At 41.6% G+C, this 27,507-nt stretch overlaps 1 protein-coding gene across 5 annotated transcripts in view; it reads right to left on the minus strand.

Annotated features, from left to right (window-relative positions):
* Positions 1-27,507, minus strand: part of LOC107999224 (discoidin domain-containing receptor 2) — a 228,438-nt gene that overhangs the window by 108,459 nt on the left and 92,472 nt on the right. For 3 of the 5 annotated variants that reach the window (XM_062077200.1, XM_062077196.1, XM_062077198.1), the window contains one exon: positions 6,576-6,817. The exons of 1 other annotated variant lie outside the window; for it this stretch is intronic. In XM_062077200.1, coding sequence (XP_061933184.1) covers positions 6,576-6,753 — 178 coding nt within the window. In that variant the 5' untranslated portion in view covers positions 6,754-6,817. Of the gene's footprint in view, positions 1-6,575; positions 6,818-25,621; positions 25,746-27,507 lie in introns of all 5 variants that reach the window. One more of the 5 variants, XM_062077197.1, reaches the window with a different exon arrangement.

Genomic DNA, 27,507 nt, shown 5'->3' on the forward strand with positions numbered 1-27,507 from the left:
GATGATAAACAATTAAACGAATAGCATTACAAATGAATAAGATAAAAATTTATCCGGAATTAATTGAGAAGATTTCACACAGGAGCGAATTTGATGGAATTTCGAGTTGATTTCCAGAGAATAGGGATTGTGACACGTTGAGATGGTTCAACAATCGCGTGAAAATTCTTCAGCGAGATCCTGGGGGAACAGAAATTGCGACCTCATTGATGTTACGCACGAGGGACTTGAACAATCGAACTTCCTTCCCTTTACTCGTTTACCGCAAAATAAGCAAAACTAAAACATACCTAAAATAACCATAATCGATGATATTGAGCAACTTGACACTTCATCGATGACCCAATCAATAGAAAATGAGGCAATGATAGCTTTAGTTTATCTTGAATTGAAACTAGAGAATATAAGAATACTTACAAAGAGAATTATTCAGTTTAAATTGTAATTTCTCGAAACATTTTGTATGCACGATTCTCGATATGAAATACAATACCAGAAGCAATACGGTACAGCTAAGCGGATAATCAAGCGTAATAAATTGTCCAATTCACAGTGACGTAGGATGAAATACGATAGAGTCTATGATACATGTATATATTCGGGCCAGGACACTGCAGTTACGCTCGAAAGTTTCAAAAGTGCAGAACGGAACGTATAAATTGGCTGCCTTTAGATACGTTGCAGCCACTGATTTTGGTCGAGTGGTATTTCGTTTTTCCAAAACGAAACTTTTTTTTATTCACAAATAATAATACGAAACGAAACGAGGAGGCATTCGTCGTTCGATAAAATTTATATCAAATTTTTTTTCTTCCAATAGTATTCACGTATCTGAAACTTGAAAATTTCTCTTTCATCTTATATTATTTTTCATTACGATTCCGTACAAAGAATGATTATGCGTTCGTAAATCGAGATTGAATATATTGAATGAACTTCTGGAATAATTATCGTCACTCGCATTAAAGTTTTACCGTCGCTCGTATCGAAGTGAAAATCAACAACGGCGAGAAGAAAGCTGTTGTCCCGTAGACGATTCAACGAACGTTGAAGTTGCAAAATGTGGGTCGCTGGAAAGTCTGCAGTTGCGCAAGTTGAGTTGATATTCTACCGACTGCGATTGTCATGCGTACCAGTAATACAGTTAGTTTCTGTACATGTCGGTGACTTGGTATTACTACGATGAAACTTCGCGCTGGCTTCTTACTTCCCCAAATTCTGTGAACTTGCTTGCATCACCGTTCTGTTTTCTATGTATATTGTCCTACACACACCTATCTATATAGAGAGAACAGAACGGTTTCCAGACTTTATGCACGAATCACGGCCTCGCGTTACACGGTGAACTTGTTTTCGTTAAAACGTACAAGTTTTCGCTCGTTGTGTTAATAAACTTTACCCCGCTTCGCCTCGTAAAAGCCTCGTTTTAAAATCAAAATTTAATTCGAGTATTCCGATCGTGATTATCACGAGGATCAAATTGGGAAAGTTTCGAAAAAGTTTGCAAGATTTTCTCAGAAATGCTTCGTATTTAATATTTAATATTTTACGTTTAATCTATTCGAATACTATCACAACATCGTACGCGACCTAACCTAACCTATATTTATTTTATTAAGAATCAGAAACGTTTCGTAATTTCTAAGTGATTTTTCTATTCGATGTGTCTATTCTCTTTCTCGATTGATCCTTCCTGGCCCAATCACCTGTCCTTAACAATTTAATATTTATTTTAACGCAAAACAAAAGAAATAGGAAAATCTAGAGGAACAATGAAATAGTGTCTAGCGTGAACACAAGTCTGTATCGCGAAGCAGTTAACAGGAGTACGTGATTCATTGAACGAGCTCTGTTCAGGACAATTTCGGGGGGAGATTGTTTGCAGTTGCTCGCGTTCAACAATCATTCCCAAAACACAATCAGAACGAACTCCTTTCGATAAACGCTTAACATCAGGCAGAAACAATAAACCAACAGTTCTCGCTAACGTACCCTGTTAACTTAAAATCCACCTTCGAACTAATAATTGCTTTTACGTTAATTTGAATTCACCGCTGTTGGACCTAGTTCCCCTTAACTATTCACTGTCAGCTACATAGACAAATCCATCGACAAATTGACTATCCTGAAATCCGTTTAAATCCGAAACTTTTTGGACTAGAAACTTTCAACCCTCCTCCAAAGTCTCCTTTCTCGCTCACTCGGTTAACGATCACTTGAGAACAATTGGATTAGATTCGCTTCCGAAAATCTTTTTCAATTCTCCAATATTTTCCTTCGGTTTATTGTATATTCATATTGTGCGTGAATCAATAGGATGTTTCGATTCTGTTCTGCTTTTTCCCTTTTCTTCAATTATCGTGCGACGCGACATATCGAGTTCGGAGTAGCAGAACAAAGGCGCCATGTCTGTGTTGTAACATAGTTTATTCCTACTTCCTCTTTATTAAATATATTCTGATCGAATTCTAATCAATAAGTTTCACAATCTGCATTATTCGTGAAAAGGATATACATAAGACAGTTCTTTTAAATTAATATAACTTCAAAATTTATTCGTATTATTTAATATTCAATGTTTATTGAAATGGAAGTATGGATCGGTCAATGAATCGTTGTACTATGCTTGCAAATTGGATATTTATTAGCGATGTTGAAAGAAAACTCAATTTGCAAACTAAATAGATTCAGGAAAATTTAATGTATATAAAGAGAAATTCAAGATCGTTAACTGGATCAAACTAGATTCCTTAATAATACGAAACACGAGTTGTTTATGACATATCAATTCATAATCTGATCTCGTTCGTTCTACTAATCTCACAGTTATAACTAACGTTCTAATTGTTCTTTCCGTTTCAATTCGATCAGAAGAATATGAACGTGTTCGTACGAAAAGGAAACAGAAAAAAAAACACCAATCCCTCAAATTTTATTCGAAACGTTCGCGACGCATCTGTGGAGAGGTAAAATGGCGGAGGAGCACGCGTCGAGAACTCTAAGTACACCGGCATAATTGCCCGCTGGAATAAAACATCGACACCCTCGCCATTGTTCCCTCCTCCTCCTGGTTGCCAATACGCGCACCTCGCCAGATATGCACGGCCTAGTTCCCTTTGCAATTCAATCCTTAGAACTGTCGCCGCGACGTCCTGCCTCCAACTTCGATCGTCGCCGCTCTTCCAGAGTAGCAGGGAATGCGCCTCTTTATGCGGCATCCATTACTGGGGCAAACTGCGGCCGAGATGAGCCGTGCCGTAATTATCGAACTCCCGAGAGCGAGTTCGTTACGGGGGGCCGACTGTTTAGTTCCAGGGATACGTCGCGCAGGTGTTCCAAAAATTGCACCGAACTTTGCAACTCTTCGAGACGAAAGAGAGAGAGAGAGAGAGAATTGTTGGAAACGATCTGTCACTGGCATAAATTCGGGGAGGAGGAGGGGCTGTTCGTTACGACACTCTGACTCCACATAGGTGCGCAAACTTGTTTAAGGCTCGAGGCGTGTGTATTCATTGTTCTTACGATCGTTGTTCTGGATAAGCTTGTACATGTGCATATATATAAGGGTTGTTTGAAGGAGGCGAACCTCTTGCGTGGAATATCGCTTGATCTATCGGGGAAGGGAGTAGATCTGGAGGATCTGTCATTCGCAACACGCGTCCCTATTCATTTGTGCGGGAATGGCAGAGGGATACGTTCCTCTCTCTCTCTCTCTCTGTCTGGTTTACTGCGTAACCGATTCAGAATCGGATACGTTCACACGCCTCGAAGATTCCTTTTGAGACCTAACGACCTAAAGGGATTAGATCTGTCGAATTACGGAACGGTTTTAATTGGAAAAATGGTACGGTGTGGATAATGATACGGTTGACGCAACGGATGATCGTTATTCGAAGCGACGTTTGTTTCGTTTTAATAGGTGAATTCCTTTTTGAGAGTCTGACGTAATTAGGGGGTTCGATCGATGGAGAGATAGACACAAAGAGAGAGAGAGAGAGAGAGAATGGTTTTAATTGGAAGAAATAGATAATAGATCGATAGTTGAATTTTCTTAGAGAATTTGAAGCGATTAGAGTTTGAAAACGTAATGATATTGAAAATCGAAAAATCAAGAGACAGAATATTTTTTTTCATTAAATTCTCCAGAGAATCCAAAGAAAAATAGGATCTATCACAAGTCAAATCCGTTAAATTTATTTCGAAAAAATAAAAATCTGTTCGAGTAGAGAATCAGGGATAAAACTTATCAGACACAATTGACCTGATTCGCTCGTTTAGCTTCTCTCGAAGATACCTTGCTCGACAATTGATAATCTTTCCTCCTCGAATATTCGAGGAACAACAAGTACCACTTCCCCTTTAAAACACGTAAAATACACCGATTCACGAAAACGTAGCGTGGATAATTAGAGTCCCGTTTGAATGGTGGAAGAGGCCTGTTATTCGGCCCGATTCTTAACCGGGCTTCATCGTTGTTCCATTCCTGTTCAACCGTATTAATTAAACAAGCCGTCGAAAAGAGTGCTCGATTCAATAAAAAAAAAAATAAATAAATAAATTCAACGCGACGCCCCCTACGAACGATGAAACGAACAAAACAAACTGGTTATCGTTCTCGTTATAGAAAAAAAAAAAAAAAAAAAAAAGAAAAACGCGCATCGATTTGCAATTTGAAAGATCGCGCTCCTCCATTTTTCTTTCACCCCCGAACACAGCCCATTGACTCATGAATACCACCGAGCCCATCGATCGACCAAACGGCCAAAGCATCGCGCTTTCCTTCTATTCCGGCGTTAATTAAACCCACCTTCTGCCCTCTCCCTCCTCCCCCGAAAAGGGGGTGGCCAACTATTTTTCTCCGCCTTCGATGCAAATAATCTGGTTAATTGAAATACAATAATCTCGAAAGAGGGACAAAGGGAAGGTCGTTCTTTTTCCTCGGCGCGCGAACAAAAGAGAGCCGAGGGGAGGGAATAGTGTCGAGGAAAAGGAACAATAATAACTCGTGGTCGAAAGACTCGCGAAGAACACTGTATAAGCGGTTTCAGTTCGAGGTAATTAATATGCATAAAAACATAACGACCACTAAGCGATAAGACGACGAGGTAGCAGGCACGAGAGAATGAATCGGCACAATGCGCGTGTTCCCGCTCGTCTGCGCCCGACCAGCTATTAGATAGTATTGTTAATTCATCGTGCCGCTGACATTTCATTTGCGGCCTCACAATGGGAACGTAGTGCGTAATGGCCGCGCCTCGTTGCGCCCGACTTCCCTTCCCCGGGGAAATACCATGAATATTAATTTTTTTTCGCCGACTGCAGCCTTCCTCCTCTCCGCCAAGTGGCCCGGGACGGGTAGAGAGACCATGGTCGGGTGTAATGATTCGACTTTTCCCTTCAAATTTCCCGTTTCCTTTTTTTCTTTTGCACCCAACCAACCCTTCGCGCGTCCAAACTTTCTTGGGAAACGAGACACTACGCGGTGTAAATGTAAATAAGTAGAAAGGGAGGAGGGGGCCAAGTGTAACATTCTCGGTAAGAAGAATTTTGTTTTTCTTTTCTTTTCTTTTCTTTTTTGAGACTGTAAAAGAAAGAGGGAGAAAAGACGAATAAAAGGCATGGAGATTACGCGAGATTGGGGAACTCGTATTATTAAAAATACACACGTCAATTATACATACGTCGTAATTATAAATCGTCTCTGTCCTCCGTTAAACTTTCCTCGATCCACGAGTAGATTTTGAATTTTACAATCCGATTTTAAGACGACTTGACGACTCTTTCTCTCCCCTTGTTTTCCTTACCGCTCTGTATCTATATTCGTCTCGTATCGCATCAAGGAAAAAGAAATCCGGAGACGTTGCACGCTTCAGTTTCACTCCAACGTGTCCTGTTTTTGCCTAGCGCGCGTATAAGCGTAGAGAAAAGAGGGAGAGAGAGAAAAATTTTCGGAATAATTTTTCTCCGCTTTAGCATCGTATTACCAGGAGGGAAGGAAAGGGGGGAAAAAGGACGAAACTAAATTCATTTTCGCGGAATAGTCGCCTCGCGCAAAATGGAACAATATTTTCCCTTCGTTTCACCTTTATCCGGCGAAATGGCCGTGAGTTAGACGACACCGAATTTTCCATGGGCAGGGAGAGGAAGAGTGGGTCCGCACATTCGCGAGAAACTCTTTCCCTTTTCCTCGCAGTCGAAATCGCTTTAACGGCGGCACCTGGTGTTGAACGATGGGGGGAGAGGGTGAATTACACGACCTTCATACCCACGCGTGACAACTAGTATCTTTCAGCTTTTTATTAACAGTGATAGTGCGTTTAACTGACTGTCCAGCTGAAGGATAACGGGTAATAACGTTAGCCGGAAAATGAATTCCTTTCGTATTATTAAGGGGGATCGCGTAGGTAGGTGGAGATGAAATTTCGTATAGCTTTAAATCTTTAGCTACGTAAGAATGATAACAAAGAATTTTTGATACGTTAATCGATTCGGTAATAAAATTTAGAGATTCATCTCCACCTAGGTATACGAATAGATCAACGTTCAGAAAACGGCGATTAAAAGTTGAGACTTACCCAAGTCGAAGGGGCGGCAGAGCGGCAGGGAGCAGAGAAAAACGAAAACGGCGATGAGAAGGGGTCGCAGAGGACCCTGTCCGGGTCGGAGAAGCGGCATATTGGTGGCGACCTGAGCCATCGGCGAGCCGACAACCTGCTCCTCCTCATCACTAACTGTCGACGATCCCGACCGCATCGGTCATCGAGCACGTTCCTGGCATCGTGATGGCCGAAAGGTGGTGAGTGTTCTCGCCGATAACCTGCGCACAGTATAATCCCTGTTAATCCCTCCGCAGACGCCACGGAAACGTCGTCCCTGGCAGACGGCTGAAACCGGTTCTGTAATACGTGTCGACGTATTGACGTTAATGCGATTTAACGATGAAAGATGTGAAATTATCATAATATATCGCCGTCCAATTGTACAAATTGGATGGTAGACAAGACGAAACGGGCCAATTATTAACAAGGATTGAAAAAAGATTTTCGTCGCTTTTAAACGATAAGAGGATTCGCGTAAATTTTGGGGAAAGAGGAGACGATCGATCGAATAACGATGAGCGATTCGAAGCGTTTTTTCGTAAAGTTTGATCTTAAGGTTTGGATTAAAATTTTGGCGAATATCGTCTCGTGCTTCGCGAACGCGAACGAACGATAGAATTCGGTCAGGTATTCTTCTGACGTTGGATATACGTACATTGGTCGAGCTGACCAATTTAGTTTTCCAAAAATCGCGATCGCTCCTCTTTAAAATCGGGGGAATATTTTGTTCGAATTCATATTGCCTACCCGCATGATGGAGTAATGAATCCAGCTACTCGAGCCCCGACGAAATTTCATTCAACTCAGTTCGACTTAACGGAACTTAAATGCACTCAAATCCTAAAGAGATTATACCATAGAATTTCGCGTGACGTATAGTCCTGCGATACTGGCGCAAGATCAATATTTCATATTGAAATATGTATCCGCAAGTAGAATTCCACCAATGTTAAATAAGACGTCTCGACAATGAATTGCGTTTCCGTAAGTTTACATCGATATTATAAATATCTATCCATCCATCTTTGCAAGTATTTTAAAATAAACGAAATTAAATAATTCAAATTAAGTTCCCCTGTAGAGAATAATTTTTACATGTATTTAAAATCGAAGATAGAATTCAATTTTCAATTTCATTTCGACAAGACAAGAATATCTTGGAAATATTTAAAAAAAAATATTCCCAGCAACGATACGATTTATTAATGAAGATTCGGTATGAAATGTGGTGCAACATTGGATCTCGTTGAGTAAGATGAGATTCAATCGAATTTTATTGGCGTTGAATAAGATCCAATCGACTCCGCATCGAATCGGATCCAATCGCGCTCCATTCGTATCGAATCAGGCCCTACGAGTCGCCATCGTGTCGGACGAAAGCTGCACAGGTCCCTTAATCGGCGAGAACCAAAGGGGTCATTGCGTGCCGATATAAATGACGATATAATATCGGCTTCTAAACTCGTTCGAACGAATTCCATTAAGAATCATATTCGTTTGCGCCTTGTTTGAGCCGCGCTCCTTTGTAATCGCTTGACCAATGATGAAAACAGATCGTGACTTTCCACCCATACGCGTCGATCCATCCATCGATCAAATATTAAATTCGACGAATACGATCTTACACGCGTTTATCGTCTTTTTCTACGAATAAAAAAAAATTGTCCATCGTTTCGAAATTAAAATACTCTTGCATTTACTCATTTTACAAGGATATCGATCCTTTTCCAAAGAGCAGAAAGCAACAGATTTAAAATCGCGGAGAAGGAATTTCTCGCAAAGGCGGATATAAAAATCCATACGCGGTGTCTCGTGCTGAATAATTCATTAAATTCAGTAAACCCATTCGTGGGCACGTATAAAATTTTAATCGCAACTTCGTTATCAACGAGATCGTTCTCTGAGAAAAAAAGAGAAAAAAAATGTAACGGCGATCGCTTTACACGAGAGGCTTTACACAATTCGCGCGTGTAAACTGTGATGGACGACAACCGCGCGGCGTTGGAAACGCGGCTCGCGTTGCTACATTAACTCCCGGCATATCCTCGCGAACACCCTAACCGTCAGTCCGCCCCGTCCGAATAAAAAAATTTTCCCTGCCCGTGTTCCAGCGTATTCCTCCGTATGATTTATTCGATACACAAAAGAATTTAATTCCCCGGAACCAGTTTCTGAAATTCCCTTACAGGTGCGGGAACGCCAGACAGATTTCACCGGCAGAATGCGAGAAATAAAAATTATTTTGCAACGGTTACACGGTATTATTACATACCGCCTTTGACGAATTTTCTCGTGGAATAATTTCCGCAATCATTTTCGTCCTTGCATCTCCACATTTCTGTTTCCTTTCTCTTCTTTTTTTTCTTTCCTTTAATTTATCATTAACGGACCAATGAAAAGTCATCGTGCAAAGATTTTTCGCATATTTTATCTGTAAAATAACTTTGTTTTATATAAATACTAGGCGACAACGATCTAAGAGGAGATCTAAGAGTTCAAGTAAGATGAAAATTTATGATAAAATCGGGCGATCGTCCTTTAGTTATCGACCATTGAAAGTTAATAAGAATATTCGTGGGTGACGAGTAATCCTTTCTTCGAACGATATATTGAAGAATGACGTTCGATCGACAAGTGAAAGGCCATTACAGGCGCGCCACTTTTCCCTTCAGGCTTTTTAATTTACCCCGTCGCTTATCTGCCTAAAACGCAACCGATCCCTAGAAGAACGCATTCACGATACAGTACACATTTTAAAACAATACACGTCACTGGAGGCACGGCCGATTCGAAGGATGACTCGAATCGCATTCCCCATTTCGCACGAAAAGTTTCACGGATAAATTTGAGCAATGACCCATTGTAACTAACAAAATGACTCGTTACGCAACTACTCGGCTACGAATTTTGGAAAATTTGCCGAATTGAATTGCTGTTCACATACCGTTAGACGTACACACACGTGCCATTTAATTCTCCTCGTACCCCGACCCTCCCCCTCGCCCTGTAGATTCGCCCGCCAAGCGTCCGGGATTCGTTAGGAACTCCTAGTTATTCCGACCGCGTCGTCCCATACAGGAACTTGTGCCGGTCCGTGCACAATTATGTGTACGTATGTGGCAGTCCAAGCAGGTAAAACGGTGGTGCGCGCGAAAGGGAGGCGTTTCTAAACAATTCGGAGGGAAGGGAGAAATAATTAGTGACTTTAATCCGGCAACATTATAGCGGTATTAAAACTGTATGTGATGTATTAAAACCCGTGTTTACGCAACACGGATTTACCCCGCGCTAATTGAACGCGACTCGAAACTTTTGAGCCTTCGCGTGTTGTAAGTAGAATTAGACTGTTTCTGTTGCTGGATCTAATTAATAATCTTGCGTTTAATCCTATTTCGTTTCAATTTCTAACGTTTCTATGTATATATAGATACAGATACTCGGTGTTGGGCAATTTTTATTTAGAAATTTGAAGAGATTGTACGAATTCTGTGATCAATATCTTTCATACGCAAGATTGAAATTAGGAAATTATAATTAGATACCGTTTATTGCTGGATATAATTAATAATGTCGCGTTTAATCCCATTCGTTAATAGATATATTTGATCGATGTTCCGCAATTTAAAAATTATGCGAATTCTATAATATATTCTAATTAATCAATTCTCCTGCAATATTTATTTAAAAATTCGAAAATTGTACGAAGGATAAAATTAGGATATTCCGAATCCGATGAAAAACGAGGATTTTCATCCATTTGCACGAGGGTGAATTTATGTCGTCTAAATATATATATATATATGAAGTTCGGTATCGGCGATAAAACGGGAAGAACACGTCTCTGTTTTCCGTGTAACGTTTCAAGGATGCGAGGCCGACCCCGTGTACTGTCTGATATATAGCTATAGAATACGAAGAGGCTCGTAAAGCCGTCAGAAACAAGTGTTACATCCTGTATCGAGGTTGTAAGATATTGCGGTATGCGTGTAGCCCGAAACCTATAATGGAACTTGGAGATCGGCCGTTTTCAATAGCCGATCACGTGGCGGCCAATTGGGCTGCACGTTTCACGAAAATGGTCCCTTGAAAAGTAAAATATGCGACGAAACTGAAGCATGGTTAAAGTTACGAGAGAGAGAGAGAGAGAGAGATTGTTGTTACGGAGGGACAGTCGATATTCTTCGCTTCCCTTTATTCTCACTCTAATTGTTCGCAACTATCGATCGTTAGTCGATAACGAGCGTGGAAGAGATTAAATCACACGCATCCGTGAACCATATGTTGTTAGAGCGGCACAACATCGCGATAGTTCGTTGAACTGTGACGCTGCCGTTGATAAACGATATCGTGAAATATTTTCGTTAACAGGTTTCGCTTTGCCAGTTACGAAATTATCATTATTGGAAGTGGAAACTGGGAAAAAGATTTTAGAATTTTTTTCATCTCTAATGACACTGACTATTTGGATTTTTCGCTTTCTTAATTATGCAAGCCTCTTCTCGCAATTCTTGAGAGATCGCTCATTTGAGTTTGTCGATCTTTTGACTGTAACAAATAGATTTTCAATTAATGGAAGTTTGATATTCCTACACGATAAACTTATACTCTATTCAATTTATCGTTTAGTCGAGAAGAATACGTGAATCGATCTTGGAAATAAATTAATATAAAAGTATGAAAAATACGTTTCATATTTCAATTCACAAAAGTTTTCCATAAAATAAATTTTAGAACAAACAACGTTCCTCCTCGCAGTTCCGTCAAACGACAAAGGGGGGGAGAGAGGAAATAGCTATGAAGAGAAACCCTGAAGGACGGTCGCCGCGTTTAAAAAACTGGGTCAACTTCATTGCCGAGTAAAGAATCAAATTCATTAAACGCCCGATGTAATAAACGTTAAAAAACAAACGTCCTTTCCGGTCACTCCATCCCTCTGAAATTCTCCTCTGAATTATATCCCGAGCAATTCTGAATTGCCTTTGGGATAACATCGTTGAGTCTACTACTTCCTAGTGGAACACGCCCGTTTTCTACGAGAAGCGTCGAATTGTGAGCAATTTCCCGAGCAATTCACCTAACAAGTACTCTCCATGAAAGGAGGGCCGTTCGTGAATACCAAAAAACTTCCTTTCTTAAACCCCTGGAATGCTAAGTTTTACCCAAATGTAAAGAACCTGTTTAATTTTAATTTTAATTCCGCGCACAAAACTCCTCTAACCGTTGCTTATCCGATATTCGTTAGTGAAAACGAGCGGAGACAGCCTATCCGGAATTTGAATTTAAACGTGGCCATTTAGAAGCGAAACGGGTGTATATTGGTGAAGGGGAGGAATTCAATATCTTTTCAACATATTTCCACAGTCGGATTATTCATTCTTCGCAACGTCCTTAATGATATTTGGGACGATGCATTGTCCGAGCACAAGATATACCTTCACACGAAAAGTTTCCCCTCTTGTACAGTTTCATGACACGAACAAAGAACAAGTGATGATCAAAGCGAACGAGATTTTGCACGAAAAAGATTCGATTCTATGCACGGATTAATTTACAAAAGTATTAATAATTTTCGTTAAAAATAACTGGATAAACATACATACAGAATATTCGATGAATTAAGCCGCGTTTATGTTTAAGATTGGACCTCAAATTATTCAAAATCTCCCGTGTAAACTAAATTTCAATCATGCAAAACAAACTGTCTCGGGGTTTATTGACTCGGTCAACCGATTAAAAAGTTACCTAAATGTTTAATCGATACCGGGGAAAATAAAATTTGTAAAAAGAATCAACTCTATCGAGATCTCGTCAACAAGTGATTAAAGATCGTCTTATATTTATCATCACTATAACTTATCTCGTTATTATTAACTCTACCATTAACTCATTACTGCACCATTTCGTTGATAATTTGAATATTTTACTGATCGAGTATACTGTTCATGCACAAACGAATCTTTATTCGTTCCAATTTATTATCTATATCAGAATTATTATTCCCATCGTCGTATCTATTTTATACAAGCTTATCTATTCTCTATTTCCACCATAAAACGAGATACCAATTCTCGTATTATTACGAGATTTTTAATACACGACCAACGTTTCTCATTAATAACTCGTTTTTGCAAAGGAGTAATGTTTCTTGAAATTACCTCACGAATCTGAAATGTTCCAACGTACATAATGTTTCACTCGTATACATATAGATAATTAAAAATATTTTACATAGCTGCTTCATCACGCTTCGTCGATCCTCTTCCAACTTCTCATCGATCTATCCCATCCACCTGTTACCCGAACACACAACTAACTGGAACGCAATAAAGAAAAGAGAGGGAGGGAAGGAATCGGTGAATAGGTTGGACGCATAGGAGGGGCGAGTTGGCAGCTTTTGTGCCGGTTCGATAGCCCGTGCAAAGCAAACAAGCCTACGGGACACGAAACAGAGTCTACGACGCGGAAGCGGGGCCGGCTTCCGTCCAATGGACTTTCCTCCTTTCGTTCACGGGATGTCGAGCACCGTCATTACGTCGTATGCAGACGGGTTCACGTTGCTGGCCTTAGCGCGAGTCCAACCCCTGCCAAGGCACAGAGGAGAAACAGGCCAGAGAATACGCGAGGGGACAGAGCCAGAGAAGATTTTTCGAATGCAAATTTTATTCCGTTTCCTTCCTCTCTCGTTCCTCCATCTCTCTTCTTCCCTCATCTTCGGTTCCTTCTTCCTTCCTTCCTTCCACTTTCTTTTCAAACTGCTATTCCTTCCCGCGGGATCGTCTTTACGCATCGTCGGTCAACTCGAGTTATCGCGGATCATTCGTGCCCGCTACCGAGTTTTACGCGAAGGGAAAAACAGGAGAGAGAAAGAGAGAGAATTAATGAATTCTGACAGGTTGCTATTTGACCTCGTGGGACGAGCACGGTGATACTCTTCCCACTGTTGGACGAACAGAGACTTGCAAGTCTTGACGCCTCGTTCGGGGAATAGTCGAGTAGAACGAAAGCAAGTGTGCTCGAACGGGACAATTGTCAGGAATATGAGAAACGTAGCTTTGTTTGGATTCTTGTGCGCGTGTATCTCGATAGCGATCGAAAAGGTTGTTCGATCGATTTACTCGAAATGTAATATTACCTGAAATGGATGACAATTCACATTATTTGATTGACTAAGAAAAGGAAAATTTGTGCGTAACGTATCTCAAACTGACCGATCCAATCTACTCGTTGATCGAAAGTCTAATACACCGCTCGAAGAAGGTCGGAAAGAAACGATGAGAAGAAGCGTAAAAACTCGTTACTTTTCGGATCTCGCTAATGTAGCCAGCCGAAGGGAAAAAGCGGAAAGGAGAACGGTAAGCAAGGTTCCCCAAGGAGGCTCGAGGCGAACGTGTAACGGGTAGAAAAGTGCAGGAAACTATAAAGTTTGCCAAGTCGTTGGTCGTTAAGCAAGGATTTACCGATTCTTCGAGGAGGATAACATCTATGTAGGTTGTCCCCGGGCATTGTTAGATACACCTTCAATCGTACCTTTCTCTCGAACAGAGAGAGAGAAGATTCAGCTTTCCTTCGAGAGAGATCAATCGATAACGCGTGCCTCGTCTCGATTACGCCCCTCGACTCGAGACTCGGTTCGATCCGAACACGTTTCGTTTCGGCTCCTTACCAATTCCAAGCCTGCGAGACTCGATCGTTCTCTGTTCCACATTCGAATAATCGCGTTTTCTTTCTTAGAGAACGGTCCAAGGATTCACGAGAACACGGTTATCCGATCGAGAGAGACAGAGAGAGAGCACCCTGCCACTTTGTTGCCAGGGGGAAATCTCCGTCGAAATTTGGGATTCAACGTTCGCATCCATCCACGTGAAATTTTCATGGGAGAGGAAGTTCACGTCCCGACGATTTCAGATTCGTTTAGAGGGGCTTCGTATCACGTGGCTTCGTGAGAAGGTTTTCTTCTGGCCGGTGGATAAATTGCTCGACGGACGTTCTCGAGGAAGAGGTTCCTGGCAAGAATCGGGATTAAAAAGTTACTTAACAATCCCGCCTCTTCGAACGCGTGGATAATGGAGATCGAATCTGTAGGGTTGTATTTACAAGAGGGGATAATTAGGAGAATGCTCTTAGGGGGAGAGAACTCGCGAGTTTCCAGTACGATTCCATCCGTGATCGAACGAGATCTTTGTTCGATTTAACAATTGTCGATTGGAATTGTATTACACGGTCGGCGAACGGATTCAAATTTTACTCGTTTCGAGTAAAAACAGATCCAATTATTCAATTTCCTTACTATTACGTGAGAGTTAATGTAATCATTTCGCATTCGAATTTAAAAATTACCATCCACATAATGACGAACGTTTCAATCATTTTTCAGTGCAGTATCAAAAAATATTTACTTCGTAATTAACTTTGAGTTTACTCAGGTATCTTTCTATCTTTCAAAGCTAAGATTTCTCGAAAATTTTCCAATTAATTGCAGAATTGAAACGATATTTATTTCCTTCCAAAGGAAATATAATTTTCAAGAATCGGATGTTTTTCTGTGTCGATCGATGTACCATTTGATCGAGAGAGAAAAAAAACTTGGCTCACTCGATACGCGATTTTTCAATGTTAAATCGATCGATCTTCGCCCTTCATTTTCTCGTTCGTGCGCTTTCTTCCTCGCATCCACATTCGACGGGAAGAATTGGTACGCCGGACGTCCGTTTTTCGATTTATTTCAGCTTACCGAATCGAGAAACCGACGAAGCAGCCAGCAGCCAGAATGCATTCGACGGCATATATCTAGACACAGAACGTTGACCAAAGCGCAAACGTTTATCGTGTGTGCACGCGAGAAATTGTAAAGTTTCCAAAGCATGCGTTCGATTCCGATACACGTTAACTCATCGAGGATTTCGTGCGCCATTGGAAACGTCGATTCCAAACGGAACGACGCAAAAATTTCTATACCACTTTTCGACTTTTATACACGGATCAACATAGGCTATGTATTCGAGAATCGTCGATGGTGAGCGGAATTTTTATAGAATCGAGGAACGAGGGTGAATCAACTCTGGAATCTCGAGGATGTCTGACCAAACGCCAACCGTTTTCACTGAAATATCCCCAAGATAAAACTTGTTTCTTCCTATCTTCTCGAGAAATCTACAATTTACTCCACGATCTCTCCAGATAACTTCTTCGCTCCTCTCTCCATTTTTCCCCGCGTTTTAATTAAAAGATCGAATCGAAGAAGCGATCGCAGAAGAGGAGACGCTCCTTCGATGGGCAATAATGCGAATGATTTTCAATATTCTTCTTCTTCTCGATTCGTAAGAAGTAACGAAGTAATAGTAGTAGCAAGCAACGGGCCAAACAATCGTCTCTGAATCGTACGTGAATCTAAATATTTAACCTTCGTTGAAAAATCTCGAAGAATACAAATGTTTTAAAAAAAAAAGTCTTTTCTAACCTTTCACTTTTATCACATGTCACGAATAAAATACAACCACTCTTCTTCCCCTAACAAGAATCAACGCTGAAAAATTTAATTACACGATCCATGATTAATGGCTCTCGAGCCATTTACATTCATTGTTATCGAGAATGAATTTCAGGATTTAAAAGATTATTTTGTACTTATATTCGATTATTACCCACGTGTTATCTGTCGAGCATATGCATGTCACTGTCTCAAGAACGCAATAATTACTCCGTAATAAAGAAACAACGGGGGGAGAGGGGGAATCATGCGCGGAACGAAACTTTACGCGCTCGTTACTCGAACAAGCGCAAGGGTCTGTTATTAAAGCGACTTAATTTATATTTCTCATTAGTCGGAAAAGCAGATATCCGCCTTAAAGCTTTACTTAATTAAATCGCTATACAAACGACACCGTCGTGGACGGGTGGTTCGCATTGAAATGGCCCGAATAGAAAGTTGAGAGAGAGAGAGAGAGAGAGGGAGAGGGAGAGGGGGAGAAAGGTACAGAGGTCGGCGTTAATATTCACGGGGGAAACGGTGTTTTGAAGGTGGAAGCGGCGGCCAGTTTCTAAAGAAAAAGCGATCGAATTAATGAGCAACCCTTCGACGTGGAGCCCAACTACCGACAAAGTGAAATTTTAATTAAGATCCCGGCCAATGAAAAGAGGAGAGAGAAGGGTGAAGAGGTAAAGAATTCGCACTCTGCTGCCAGATACTCGTTTGCACGAGCGTGTACATGCGTGACAATCGCAGACATTTTGGGAATCCCGGGGCGGAAGACGAATATCGATGGAACTCGAACGTTTCGAGGACTTTTAAACGCGTTAATGACCAGCATTCAGCCCGACACGGCTGGACACGCGGCTGGATTTCCGCCAATCAGCCCGGCAATTAGCGGAATTCACAGAACCTGCTTGCTCTGCGATCACGCCGAAAAAGTAGAAAAAAAAAAAAAAAAAGATCTATCCGACTGCAGATTTACGGTTTTAATAAATGTACCGGTCAAGGTAAAAGCGTGGATCGATTTGGTTGGAGAGGGTTGTTTCATCGTTAAACAACGGGGAGAAACAACGGATGGAATCGGTTTTTAAAAGCTTCTTATCGAATTTGTATAATTCGCGGATGGGCGAAAAATTGTAAATTCGTTGGAGCGATCAATCCGTTGAAATGGAAAATAGGGGGGAGGGGAATAATATTATCGCAACACTCTGTCCGGTTTGAAAAACCGGATTCGACGAAAAATACGGTCGAAACAGCGGTGGCGTCGGGATAAAGAGCCATCCCTGCCGCGTTTACAACGGCGAGCCGAGCGAGAACGAATTCAATAACTAAATACAATCTCCATAAATCCCGAAATCCGTCCGAGCCACGATCTCCGCTTCGTAAATTTTCGCCGGATCGGAGGGGAGAGGGCCTTTCGCTCGTATGAAAATCAGCCCAAGGTATTTATCATACGGGATATCGCGTATCGAGTAAAACGGATGCGCGAGGATAGAACGAATCGCGGGGGACTCGATACACCGGAGGCGAAACGCGGCCGCGTGCGACCTGTTAATTTCCGTTTCGCCAAAGCGATGCCCGACGCCGGCCAGCTTTGCGCGAGCGACTCGTGGACACGTGGCTGATACGCCCTCGCGATCAGACGATACACTCGCGCGGATCACGGATAATCGTTCCGCTTCCGTCACCTTCGCAGCCGGGATAATGGTAAATTCAAGGTTGGATAGGCTGGTCAACTGTCGTTTTCTGTAACATTTATGGGGAGAACGATATATTCAGGTTGGATGGAGTAGTTGCCCCTCCTTTCCTGTGATCTTTATTAGTCTAGTTAGTCTGGTCTTTATGGGAAAATGATTTATTAAATTTAGATAGAATAGCTATCTTTCGTATTTTCCTGTGGCCTTTGCGAAGAAATGGTAAATTCAGGATTGAATAGGTATCGTTTTCTGTAGCCTTTACGGGAATATTTATGGTAAATTTAAAATGGTAAATTTAGAATCAAAGAAAGCAATTGTTGTTTTCCATGATTTTCGCCGAAATTCGAGATTATTATTTCGAATTGATTATAGAATTTAAGACTTTCAAAATATGTGGTAATATCTCGTTGTGGCCCAATGGCAAATTTAAACTTGGATAAACGGTTATATTAGAATCGCGTTGTTTTGAATGTCAAATTTAGAATTTTTCGAGATATTGTCACGCGTTGTTATATTGTTTAAAATGAATTGTAAATTCATCGTCCATTGTGGTGGGCAAGTAATACGATTTCTATACGCTATCTCCGTTGCAAATTAATGTTGCAGAACCAAATTTGTGTTTTGGATGAGATAGGAATAATTCCGATTATCGGATGATGGTTGGATTATTAAATCACAGGTCGCGTTACGGTTAGTGTAACCTTAGTTGAATTTATACCATATACTGGTTTAAACATATCGATCCCTCTTTGACGTTTATGTTTCTCGGATTTTTGTAATAATTTTAGGGAGATTGAACGTTAATTGGTAGCGATAAGAGTAAATAGTATTATGTTTGCTAAATTGTATTTGCAACTAAACTGTTGGAGAAAATTTTCAGTAATTCGAATTAAATTATGGTAAACAATTTAAATTAAGATCGAGCATTGAAAATTTTGTTACAAATCTAGTTTTATAAATATTGTAAATTGCAACTGCGAAACAAAAAAAGCGACATTTGTGGGAAAAAATGAGATTTTTGAAACTTTTGGATAGCTTTTAAACAAAGTATCGAAATTTCTTAAAATTAACGAGTGAAACTTTTATTGTTGATTCGATAGATTTTCTTAGGAGAATGATAAGTTGAGTAGAAGAACTTTTTTTCTTCTAAAAATTTTCTCATTGAAGCACGCGGTTAAAGATCAACGAGCAATAAAAGCAATAAAAGGACAATGGAAACTCGACGTTTCGAAAGATGATTCGCGACCACATTGCTTTACGAAAGAGGGCTACATCAACGTCGAAGACTCGACGCGAGTGTGAAATACATGTAAAGCGGACAAATCGAAGTCGACTCGAATTTCGATATGTAATTCAAAACTAATAGAAAATAAGGTAAAAAGCGCTAGCTTTTCATCGACTCTCTCTAAAAAAATGGGACGAATTTTGATGACGGCTCGTTGCAAAAAGCAAGTGGGGCCGGTACGAGGCGTTTTCTGATACCCGAGTTGATACCATTCTCGAATGGCAAACGTTGGCTTGCAATTTGCCAAGCTCGGTTGACATTCGATGTAGCACAAATTTCGATACTCGATAGTTTCAACATGGAGGGAACGAGGTTTGAATTTTATCTAGGATCACGCCGAAATTCACTTACCTCCCACTGTGTATGGTTGGTCAGCCGGTTAACAATGTTTTGCCATTCTACACGTCTGACAGCCTAATAAATAATCCCTTTGAAACCCAGTCAACAGAAAAATCACCGACTACAACAACAATACTTTACCAATTTTTTTCTTTTTTTCTCCTCTTCCGGAAACGAAAAGAAACTCCTTCCACGTTGACTCTTCTTCTCCGATAAATTTAATTTTCTCTCAAATATCGTTCGCCCAAAAACTCGACAAAATTGGATTATTACGATATCGACAAATAGTTTCCGTACACATTCTACATTATTCCACTTCTCGAACTTCATTAACTCGTGATCGCAAAATGGAGCAATAATAAATTTTCTTTTTCAATTTTTCCCGAAATATATTATGTATATATATCACGCGCCGTAATTAATCAACGTCCATCCTATTCATAGCTCGGAATATCCTTTTCACAACAAATCGAAGCCCTCCACAGTATTCCAATCCCGTCATCAAAATCCACTGACCTGCATTGTATGCGCACGTGCGCAAACCGACCGAGTATGTAAACCGACTACGCAATCCGTGTATGTGCGTGTAACACAAGCAGGCGCGCTATAAGATGCGCTCACCAATACCACAATCCTTGCACAATCGCACAGGGCGCACAATGCACGCGCTCACGGCATTCTGCGACATTTTGCAATGATCGTGCTTTGATAGCCGCAATCTAAACGGGCTTCCACTTCCGCCGTTTAAAAGGCGGGGCAGAAAACACGTTTCGATGTCCTCCGTCCGGCCCGATATTATTCAATGTATTGTGTTGAGGAGAGAGTGGGCAGAAACTCCAACGGTATTTCGAAAATATTCGTCGTTTGGCAAAGGAATTTCGTCGCTTTCGAAACGGTTTCCGTCGTTCTAGGGCCATTCTGTGAAAAAAGGAAAAGAGAGAAAGAGGATGATTCGTTCCCTTTGTTCCTCGCAAGATGTGAATAATGTTTCGCGTGATCGATGATAAACTATTCGGGCGAGTGTGCAACCTTCCAGTTGGTTTTCGAGTTTTTGGTCCGTGAATTTGGTTTAAGTGTCTTTCGGTTGTAAAATAGAGCCACGGAGCGATCCTCGATGGAAGATTGAACGGTTCGTTGATTTATCTCGTTTCCCTGGCATTTGTTTCGGCGTCACCTGAATTTAGCCACCTGATAGGCTGCTGCGTAAAAGCGCGCCGACAAGATACACGGAGAATCGAAACACGGTGCGCATCATGAATATTGATCCTCCGTTTCGTTCGCGTTATTTCACTACTTGCTTGCAAATAGTATTTCCAATCGTCTAATATCGTTGTATATTGATTTTCCAAAAAATAGCTTCGCACGTTAAATAAACGAAAACCACTTATTCCATCGCCATAGAACGCTTTATCCGCTTATAAATTACACTTATAAAATTTTCTTTTTTCTTTTTCAAAATTCGGAAACACCCCTCCACCCAGCTCGATCAACAAATCTTCCAAGGCATCCAATTTCCGCATTCTCCTTCTTTTCGTTCGACCTACTAGGGGGTTTCGTGTTTCCGGAACACACGAGCACCTCGTATATTCGAGGATCCGTATCGTTCGGGGTTAGAAAGGGAAAGTAGGGGAGGGTATAAATCGTAAATCAGGCGAGAATTCGAGAATGGGTGGAGGACAATGGCCAATGCGTTTCGAGCAAATTGCATAATCTCGCGGCTGGTGGAGGAAGCTCGGCTTTGATTGGAGCGGGCGTCGTATCCGTGGAAAGCACGTTTGCCCGCGGATTCCCTCTTGGGTCGCGCGCCTATCACGGCGAAATGGCAACAGGGAGAGAACAATAAACGCCGCCAGCCGGAGGAAATATTTTAACGGGTCGCCTCGACAGAGTGAGCAATTATGATCCACCCTTTGGGGGCTCGCGCCTCGGTTTACGACTCGCGTTTACCATTTCTTTTTTTTTTTTATCGTGGACTTTAACGTTCCACGCTGAGAAGGGAAGCAGGAAGCGAAGAAAATGGAAACGGCGTGGAAATTTCGATCTGTCCGTTTATTTAAACGAATCCAACGTTAATCTCCTCTCGTGCGTCCTCTTCTTGTGTAACTTTGAAATTTTTGAAATTATCCTTTCGATCTGTTTGTTGGGGATGCGATCAGAAAGAATTATTTACTTTTACTATCCACTTACCTGATTCGAAAATTTCGTTTCGTCACAACTAACTAAATGAAAAGAGGCCCGTGAACTTAATATCAGAGCCGGACATTTTTCCAAATGAAATTTAACGCGGTACAAAGGACGTGAAGAGCCCGTTGTATCCTTTTAAGCCTTTGTAATTTTTCTTTTCGAAAGAAATTTCCCAGGGCGATGGTGTCACGCGACACTTTAAGAAAAATCGCAGCCACTCCAAACTCCATTACTCGAATTTCCCCCGGCAGGAAACTAAATAATAAATGGCACTCTTTGATGAACTTCATCTACCTCCCCCTCTCTCTCTCTCTCTCCCTCCACCTTCACTTTGCCCGGTTGGCACGGTTCGATTCACAGCAAGGAGAGGGTAACCCGCAGCTTCTCGATCTTTGGCGAGCATATTCATCGTTCGCCGGGGAGGGGGAGAAGACAAGAAGACGGAGCGGCTCGTGGAAGTCAAGGAAGCGTGAGGAGGCAACGTGGGAAGAGAGAATGGGAGGCCCTTCAAGGAACGGAGCACGGTTAGCCAAACCGAGGATCTCGAAATAATCTCTTTAAGAGGCAGGGCGAAGCTCTGAAACTCAAGTTTCGTGCTCGAGCCAATAACTACATCGTTCAACGAGCGGCCATTCTATCCTGAACGTCTCTCGACGTCTCTCTTGATTTAATGACGGGCAACATCGTAGCCGGTAGCCATTATCGGTGGAAATTGTTAGTCCACGTTGCGTAATAAGCAACTCTTTCCTCGAGGAAAGATGAAACGAGTAACTACAGTTTGATTATGCGAAACGTGTTAACGCATAATCTGGGATCGTGTGTTAAGACGAGTATCAATTATGAAATAGTGGGATCGTGTTGTTTTCTGCCGCACATTTTCTCCCACTTTTTCCGTCGTTTCGTGAAAATCCGTTCGAGTTAATTGCGCGGAAAGGAGAGACTACTAAGTTGGCTATAGAGATTATAACTTGATGGAGCTATTAATTTTTTCGTAACTAGAATTTTTCTCGCTCGTGGAATCGATTATAATCCTTGAGTTTAATCTAATTATCGTACAAAGTTATGGAGTAATATAAAAAAATTGAGAAGAATTAATAGATTGGTGGATATAATGATGGAAAAAGTGTTAAATTAGCACTGAAATTAATTCTGGATCGACATCCTCAACATATACGATTTCTCCTATCTCCGCCAGATGTCGTAATTTTGTAGAGATAAACCAGAATGCAACTGTGAAATCGAGGAAAGTGAACAATAAACGTCACGATACCGGCAAACGACGCTTAAAAATAATCGAATAAAGAGCTTCAGCCCGTTCATCGAAGATTGATCGTCCTTTCTTTCTTTCTTTATTTCTTTCTTTCGTTCAGCTCCCGCGAGAACGGGCAGGAAAAAGTCGGTTTATCCTTTAATCGTAACTTTCCTCCGCGGTACGTTGCAATTCTATTAGGCACTTCTGAGCAGTGAAAATGGCGCTTTATGACGACAGTCTGGAAACTTGGTCCTACCGTCCGTTCAACGACGCAACTCGCCCCATAAAGCCGGCTTTATGGGAAAAACTAGCGTGACCCTCTTCCGTCTCCGTGTTTCTTCTTCTATGAAACAATAGACACGAAAAATTTATCCCATCAGCGTTAAAAATTGATAAATTCCACGTTTTAAAAAGCACACTCCTCTATCCTATTCACGCGTATTCTATTCTACCAAAAAAAGAAGAAATTCGACGATCAAATAATAAAATATTAACCGATAAAAATACGTCCAATCCAAAACTCGTACAGCAAAAACAAACCTTCTCCAAGATAATTCTTAATACAATATATATAACAGGTAAACAAGATGCGTCCACGATCGAATTCGACAACAATAACATCCACCCCATAAACTGCCTCCTCCAGCAATTCGACCGATCATCATCTGCGATCAATTCCCCCCATTCAATTTGACTTGGGAAGTTTCACGGACGATATTTCGAGTAGCCTCCCCCTCCTTTTATTCGGCAAACTCTTCGAGAGCTGTGCACTTTGGATAGGAAAACTAGGTGGCGTGGAGGAAGTTCGCGGAGGAGAGCGGAACTTGGCGGGGAGACAAACAGAGCGAGAGAGGCTCTCGGATGGTAAATAAAACGAAGGAACGGGACGAGGAGGAGAGAGAGACCTCGTGAGACGCGGTGACGTAAGAAAGGAGAGAGAGAGAGAGAGAGAGGAGGAGGAGGAGAGGGATTGCACGAGTGGCCGGTTAACTACGCTTCATACACGAGAGGTTATCGCGTCTGGTGGGCGCTGATATCAGCTAGACGTCCTTTTTCTTTTCTGGGACCGCCAGTGCCTCCAGGGTGCCGCGTTCCGTCTCGTCTTCAACAACCTGCCTGGTGTTCATTACTCGCATGCAAATACAGAGAGAGAGAGAGAGAGAGAGGAGAGGCTAGGTAAAGAAAATTGTTCGACCGCGCTCGTCGTCGTCACGCCTCTCAGGCTGACGATTTTCTTCCATTTCCCGACGCCTTGTTACGCTTTTCTCTCACCCTCTTCTCGCCATCTTCAGTTTGCTCCTCGCGTATTCCCTTTGCCGCCAACCTAGCTTTTTCCCTTCCTCTTTTATTCCTCTCCTCCCCGCGAGTTTGCCAAAGTGTCGGAAAGATACTACGTACTGAAACGCCTCGATTTGCGTGCGGCTCCCCTTCTCCTCTCTCCTCCTCTCCTTCCTGATCGTTAAAAGGGAAAGGAAAGTTCAAAGGGCGATCGTTTGTTATTCTTTCTCGAGTCGAGGATAGGGAACAATTATATTTGCGTAATTGCCTTTTTTTTTTCTTATCGCTTGTAATCGCTTGAGAATTGTTCCCTTCATCGTGATTTTCGTTTCGACGGTTCAACGTTTCACGAAATTTTGTTACTAAGCTGAATTCCCGTCTGAACTTGTCGAAATTCGTGTTAATTGACAAAGAGAAAGGAGAAAGATCGTACAAGATTGTAGATAAAAATACTAATCGAAGGTATCAGTTGGAAAAATTTGGATCGATAAAATAAACGGGTGTGATATTTCGAAACAGATGAGAGGATCGCGTTAATTATTCCTTGCTGAACGATACGATACTAACCAACATCGATAGAATCCAATTCTTCGTGCAGGAAATACGAGCAAACAAACCCCGATGCGAAAAAGACAAAAAAAAAGAGCCTTGTAAACCAATTTAAAATTTCTCTCTTTTTTTCCTTTTTCTTTTTTTTTTTTACAAGAGAAAAAGCTCCATTTCCCAACCCAGGGTCTATTGTTCCACGAGTCACGGAACGGAAGCAGCCGAAACCCCATCAGGAAATTCTCTGCGCCGGGATTCAATATATCGTATAACCGTCTCCGTTCATATCCGATTCTCTTTCACCTTCTTTTTCACAAACGACTCGAACCTCCGCGAAAGGACGAGGAAACGTTGCGATAAGAAGAGAAAGAAGAAGAAAAGGGGGGAAAAGGAGAGAAAAAGCGTGCATCGAGGAGAGCGGGCGCGTGGCGAGGGGGAGGATAGCATGTCGGGTGGCACATTAGCCAGGGGGAGGGACGAGTCGAATGCGAGTCACGTAGGGAGGGGGAGAGCGTGCAATTCGTCGTTTAGCTTTCGCAGCGAGCCTGTCACCTCGAGTTACCTGGGCGAAGGAACGAACGAGGGGATGGTATGACACGATCGACTTATGAGAAACGAGAAAGAAACGAGAGACACCCTCGAGACGGGGAGGAAACGAAACGAGGAGGAATAAAGGGGATGGATGGATGGAAGTGTGGCCTCGACCCCCGGCGAGGGATAGATCTCTGTATTCGCGGCAGGAGTTCCAACACTCGATAGTGTGCTTTAGAAAAATTCGTGACGGAACTGCTAAAGCGAGTCGCGCACAATTTACGTTATTAAATCGGCGGAACGGGCTCGAAGCACCGGACGAGTGCCGCCTATTTCCACGCTATTCCGCGTTTAAGTTCTCCTTTCGAGCTGTCCTCCTCCTTTTCCCCTCCTCTCCCTTTCTCTCTCTCTCCATTCCTCTTCAATCCATATTCAACTCACGCGTGCGTGTATCTTCTCGTTGCCCGCTTCGATTCACGGATTTTCACGCGGCGGATCCCGCCAGGATTCCTCATAAGATGACCCCGATTTCTTTCTCCACCCTTGATTGCCTCGCGTGAATCTTCTGGAATTCGAAATTATACGCGTATTATTATTAATCGTACTCGAAGAATCTCGTCTCTCGTAAGAGGGGGAAGATGAACGTCCAGTGTTCAGATTTAGCGAGAAATATTGTTCAGAAATGTAGAGATTTTTCCGCGTTAAAATTGCTACATTGGGTTAACGAATGGATTTTATTTCGGATCGATGAGAGTATCGTTAATTACGATTTATCGTGAAAATATCTCACGCTATATCGGAATGAAATGTTGCGAATTGCCTCGATTATTACGATTAATGTACATTGTACAAGCAACTTGACAAATTTAAATTTCAAACTTTTTAAAGAAATCTCAGAAATCAAGAAACGCGTGTTATACAGATTCCGTATCGGCCTACTTTTTTTCCATTCAGTATTTTCGTCTGGTTGATATCATCAAATAATAATAAGTTCGATAACAATAAATCCATTCTCCGAAACAATTTCAACGATCGATAAAACCGAAATATACGCTCCCGCCTCGAGTGGTTGGCACTTGGGCTATGCATTTCCTCGATTGCCCCTCGAATACCAGGGGATGTAAAATAATTTCGGCCAACTCGGCGGGGAACAAAGTTCCGCGGGAACATTGCGCCAACAGTAAACAATCTTCGCCGATGGGCCAAAGTAAAACAGAGAAACGCGGAAGATATAACTCGGCGTGCAAACTCTCGACTCGAATATTCGTGGTCGGTTTTCTCGTCGGCAAAAACGCGCGTAAATATGCGAAAAATCGTGCTCTCCCCTTCTCAGTGGGAAGAGGATATCGTGTTTAACGCTTTTTATCGATCCAGAGTTCATCTTTTCTTTCCTTGTCGTTCTTTTTTTTCCTTGCGCGGAGATGCGCGATAAACTTGCAAGTTATTTTTCGTGAAAGTTGAACGGAGAACACAACGGTTGGGGGCGTCAATCGTTTGTTTTGTATCGATTGCCAAGATTTGATTTTCGTTGATGAAATTTCGCTGTCGCTCGTGAACGATGGTAGTTGTGTTTTAGTTGCGATACAATTTTACATCGATCAACGCGTCAAGTTTTAATCCGTTGAAAAGTTTGGATTAAGACTCGCTAAGATATTGAATATCGCTCGAATAGGACGCTGCTGTGCAAGAATTTTAAAACAGGCTGTTCGCGTAACGAAACTTTGAATTTTTCCACCAAACATTTTTAAAATTCAAACGAAACTGTAAAAGTAATGAAAATAACATTGACGGATTTCAATTATATGCCCATTCTTAAAACAAAATTTTGGTTTATTAAAATATCAGTTCGAGAAAATGCAATTCCAAAAATTCGCCGAAAATTCATTGCAACGCAAAGGATCATTTCACGGAAGAATCACGACCCGATTCTAAAATTCGTTCGATGAAAAAGGAAAAAAAAAGAGAAAAGCCTTTAGTGGCCGCGATATATAATCGAGATCCACGTTACAGCCGCGTAAAGTTTGACGACGAGGTCGTAAATCAGCCAAGAAAAAGCGTTCGATGAAATCGATCGAGATGGACGCCGGTGTGCGTATCCGAGGAAACGCGGATGGCTACAAACGTTGAATCCTCTCTTCTTCTTCTTCTTCTTCTTCTTCTTCTTCTTCTTCTTCTTCTTCTCCTGGCGATCGTTTCCTTATTGTCGGTGCAAAGAGCGATTTCTCTTCTAAACGACGTTACTTCGGATCGGGAGAATTTAAAACGAAGTCACGACTCCTTATACAGGATATCCACTAAAGCGAGATACTTCGAGATAAAGGCATTTA

The sequence above is a fragment of the Apis cerana genome, linkage group LG7, assembly GCF_029169275.1.
Source record: "Apis cerana isolate GH-2021 linkage group LG7, AcerK_1.0, whole genome shotgun sequence".
Lineage (NCBI taxonomy): Eukaryota > Metazoa > Arthropoda > Insecta > Hymenoptera > Apidae > Apis > Apis cerana.